This window comes from Alligator sinensis, unplaced genomic scaffold (assembly GCF_000455745.1).
Source record: "Alligator sinensis unplaced genomic scaffold, ASM45574v1 scaffold520_1, whole genome shotgun sequence".
NCBI lineage: Eukaryota > Metazoa > Chordata > Crocodylia > Alligatoridae > Alligator > Alligator sinensis.
The window spans coordinates 1,106,088-1,110,423 of NW_005842064.1; the positions used below are offsets into that span (position 1 = coordinate 1,106,088).

General features: G+C 45.8%; 1 protein-coding gene across 2 annotated transcripts in view; it reads left to right on the plus strand.

Annotated features, from left to right (window-relative positions):
• The window catches only part of UBE2Z (ubiquitin conjugating enzyme E2 Z), a 13,057-nt gene that overhangs the window by 1,807 nt on the left and 6,914 nt on the right, over nucleotides 1-4,336 (plus strand). For both annotated transcript variants that reach the window (XR_003093979.1, XM_025203764.1), the window contains 2 exons: nucleotides 1,254-1,441; nucleotides 3,416-3,527. Coding sequence is in view for 1 of the 2 variants with exons in the window: in XM_025203764.1 (XP_025059549.1) it covers nucleotides 1,254-1,441; nucleotides 3,416-3,527 (300 nt within the window). In the remaining variant the exon portion in view is untranslated. The remainder of the gene's footprint in view (nucleotides 1-1,253; nucleotides 1,442-3,415; nucleotides 3,528-4,336) is intronic.

The following is a 4,336-nucleotide window of genomic DNA, read 5'->3' on the forward strand; positions in this document are numbered from 1 at the left end:
CCCCCCCCCCCCCCCCACCCCATTCCCTTCTCTTTAGCATAGTCAGGGCACCTGCACTCTTTCTGAAAGAACTTTAAATTGACAACTGACGTGGGCATGATTTACCCAGGCTGAGGCAGGAAGATGTATTTTGCATGGTTCCCTGTTCCCCAGTTAAGGTATTCTCCCTGAGGGAGGGCAGGCAGTCATTTGTGAATGCCAGACTATAAGGTTTTTGCCAAGGAGGACTGCCCCAAGTAGTTGTGAGGACTCCTGAGCAGCCTCTAGATCCAGCGCATCCCCAGCTTTCTCTGGCCATGCTCAATCTTTGGTTTGCACCAGCTTTTGGAGGTTGGGGCTTGTTGATGAAGATGTTCCCTCCCCTTTCCTCTGCTGCCACCCATTTTTCCTACCTTCCCAACCAACCTGCCACTCCTGATTCCACCAGTTCAAACTTTTGCCTGAATTCAGGGCCTCTGAGCTTTAAAGAGGTGCTACAAGGGAATGTTCCTTTGGAGAAAATTCAAGCCTGAAAGAATAGTTCAACCCTTTAATTAGCTCTTTGACCCAAGAAGTTGGCAGCCATAAATTCACCTAAGACCACATGTCATCACAGACAGTGCCCTGAAACGTCTCGGGGTGGCATGTGACTAAAAATCCCAGCGATCCAGGTGGTCATATATGTTAAAGCAAAGGAAGGAGTCTTGTACAGCTAATAGCCCAACAGACTGTGCACATCAGAGATATTCAGGTGCCACTTTTGTGGGGAGATAATAGACTGGGGTCTAGACAGAGATCAGGAGCTGATCACTCCTGTTCAGTTTCATTGAGTACAAATCAGCAGAGTATTGGCCAACCAAGAAAAATCCTCTTTTGGTTAGAAGTACAGATGCTGGGAAGGGGGTGCAGTGGAATCAGTGAAAGGTTGCGAATATCTTTTTCTTTAACTCTTTAAAATCAGAGCTCCTGTGACAAATGTTGCTTCATTTGTGCTTGCTTATGCAGGTGTGCCCAAAGGTGCATGCAGGTGTTGCTGTACAGGCATGCACTACACACATGTGTGGCTATTGGGGGAGAGAGGTGCAGCAGTAGTTTAGACTCCAGGAGTTTTGCATGAGGGGTGGGGGTAGCAGCCTGTGAGCATGGCACTGGCAGGAGAGGCCTTGTTAGCTCTGCCCTTGCTGAGATTTCTCATCTTTGTCGGGTCTTGTTCGAGAAGTTGACGGTGCTGCACAATTTCGAAGTGGTGCGCAAGATGGGCTTTTGTTTTCCAGATTCATGCATTGATCACAGGCCCATTTGACACGCCTTATGAAGGGGGTTTCTTCTTGTTCCTGTTTCGCTGTCCTCCAGATTATCCCATCCACCCACCAAGGGTCAAATTGATGACAACAGGGAATAACACAGTGAGGTTTAACCCCAACTTCTACCGCAATGGGAAAGTCTGCCTGAGTATTCTGGGGTAAGAGGAGACTTCCAGTATATCAAGGTGAAACTGAGAGGTTGCTCCAGGCTGTTTTTTTGTAACATGCATCGTTCTTCGCATGTTCTAGGCCCCAATTCTGTTGCTGCATCTGTCCATGCAGCCAGCCCCTTGCTTGCAGTCACCTGTGGGACACAAAAGCTGCCAAAAAAAAAATCTTAGGTTTTTTGCTAATGAGATGGTCTGACTTTCTTCAAAACCACAAAAATCAGGATATGGAGAGTGAAGGCGGAAACTCAGAGCTCCTTTCTTTGAGACTGGCTGTCACTGCTCTTGTCCCATCTCCCCCTGACACACTGAAGGTCTCAGTCTGAACTCTGCAATTCTTCTGCTTTTATGGCTTGAATTATGTCCCTCAGTGTTGCTCAGATGTATGTTTTTTGTGGTTTTAATTTCCTCTGTGTGCATGTTGGTTTTTAAATGGAAATTAAAAGCCACTAAGCACTTCCTTGAAAGCCGTTTAACTGCTTCCACCTGCACTTGAGGATAATGATGTAGAACTCACAGCTGTAGTACTGTGTCCTACAGCCAGGCTCCCACTCTGAAAACACTTAAGCAGCACCTATTTAGTTTTAAGAGCACGACAGTCCCCATGGCACCAATGGGACTGGTGTGCTTAAAGAATACCCGTGCCTGCAGGATTAGGACCAATTTCTTCCCTGTTCAGAAGGACTATTAGTAAAAAGGCCTGATTCTGAGTGGTGCCAGGCACCAGCAACTTACAGTGAAATGAATGCAAGTTGTAGGGGTCTCACTGTCTCCAAGTATGCCAAGGGTAAGATAGTGGTTAAGACAAGGAAGACTCTTGACATGGAGGGTGGAGATGGGTTCTCATCTTGCTGGTGAGCATGGCGAGAAGATGGTCTGAACATGTGGGAAATCACATTAGAGGGTACCAAACTGAAAGCAGGGAGTTGTAAAGGGAAAGTGTTTGGGGAGCAGTGCCAGGTGCCAGATGCACTCTCTTTTTGAAACACTGTTGCTTCAGCTGGGGGAAAGGTCTGTAGCAAACCATTCATGGCTGCTGGGAGACTGCTAACTTTTTTCTAATCGTGTCCTACCTTAGGGGTAGGCTATATATGAAGTAGGGACATACAGTGCGTGTCTACATGTCACCCTACGTCACTGTAGTGACGTGCTATGGCAACATAGTGATCACATAAGTCTACACATGACCAGCAGCTACTTTGCCATAGCAGTGTGCTCCCCTGTTTTAGCATGCCGCTACAGCGAAGTCGTGGCTAAGACTAACCATGCCCTGTGCATACCATTCAGTATGCATGTACAAAAGGAAGTACTATAGCATGGCACACTAACAGCGTTGCCATAGGACGACGTGTAGATGTGCCCACAGTGTCAGTTGAAACTTTCAGTTCTAAGCCTACTGTAGAACAAGCCATAAAAGTATCACCATCAAAGCCAACAATTCACTTAAACTTGAAAGTCAGGTTTAAGCCTAAAGATAATTATTTTGGCCTCTCCCATGGAGAGGGGAGTTCCTTTTATTTTGGAGTCTTCTCTGAGCCAGTGCCAAAGCCAGGTAAGATGCGCTGTTATTATTTTAGTCTCTTAAAGAACCTGGGCCCTTGACTCTGATATGTCTTGCTTTTCCTGAGCTCTCTTTTGTCTCTAAGGGACTTGACCTACTGGCAGCAAAACAACACTTACCAGAATTTCAGATGTAGGTTCAGAGCTGGGGAAGAAGAAACACACTAGTTCCAACCCATGAACATATAGCTTGTTATAGGCCAACCAGGGCTCTTGGTAGGTTTTGTTCATTGGCATATTTTTCCCTTAGCAGGTGTCTACACCTGATGGTTTTCCAATTTCCAAACTTGGCCTTTGTACGATCCAGTATGGTGACTATAAAAAGGACTAGGAGGCAGGGGGTGGATGCTCTATGATGTTTTTGCTGTGGTATTTAAATAATGCTTCTGTGTTTTGATGTCTCAGCACTTGGACTGGACCTGCTTGGAGCCCAGCACAGAGCATCTCTTCAGTGCTCATCTCCATACAGTCTTTGATGACTGAGAACCCCTATCACAATGAACCTGGCTTTGAGCAGGTAATGGCTTTGAGTGCAAAATAACACAAGAACAAATTTTCAGAGACAGGGCAATATCTTTTATTGGATAAACTGTATAGGTGGGAGGGAGCTCCAACAAGCTTTTGGGCAGGAAATGGCAGTGTCTCAACTATGCTTGTATTTACTCACAAATCTTGCTTGTGGCTGAAGAATACTGTATTTTCTCACATACCCCACAGCCCCAAATAAGACGCATGCCTTATTTTTGGAGGGCAGAATGTAGGAATTTCTTTTTCTTCCACAATCATAGCCTAGAACTGGCTCTTTCATGAAGACACTATGCTTTAAGATGGCTGCCAGCTTCTCTCCCTGCTGGCAAGCAGGAGAGGTGCAGTCCAGTGTTAATCCTTTCACAGCTGCTCTAAAATTGGAAGCAGTCCAAAAATTAGTTCCAATCTGAGTGACTGTGAAAGAGTTAACACTGCACTGTGCCCCTCCTGCTTGCTGGCACTGGGAGAGAAACTGGCAGCTATTTTGAAGGACAGTGTCCTAATGTTTCTACTCCTTGATGCTTCTACTTTGGCAAAAAGCAGCTTCTCTTCAGTTTTGGAAGGCTGATGGTTAGGAAAAGGGTACATGTAGTATGCAAATAAATAGGGTATTTGATGTGGAAAGGGAGAGGTATCTGTTGAGTTGCAGATTGAGAAATGCCCTGTTTTTTATTCCATGGTCTGCTACTGACCTGTTGCAATCATGGGTGAATCTGTCAACAGCTCTGTATAGTAGAACTTGAGATAGTTTGCAAGTTTAGGTTCCTTAGCCCCTTACAAAGATTGGGGGGGGGGGGG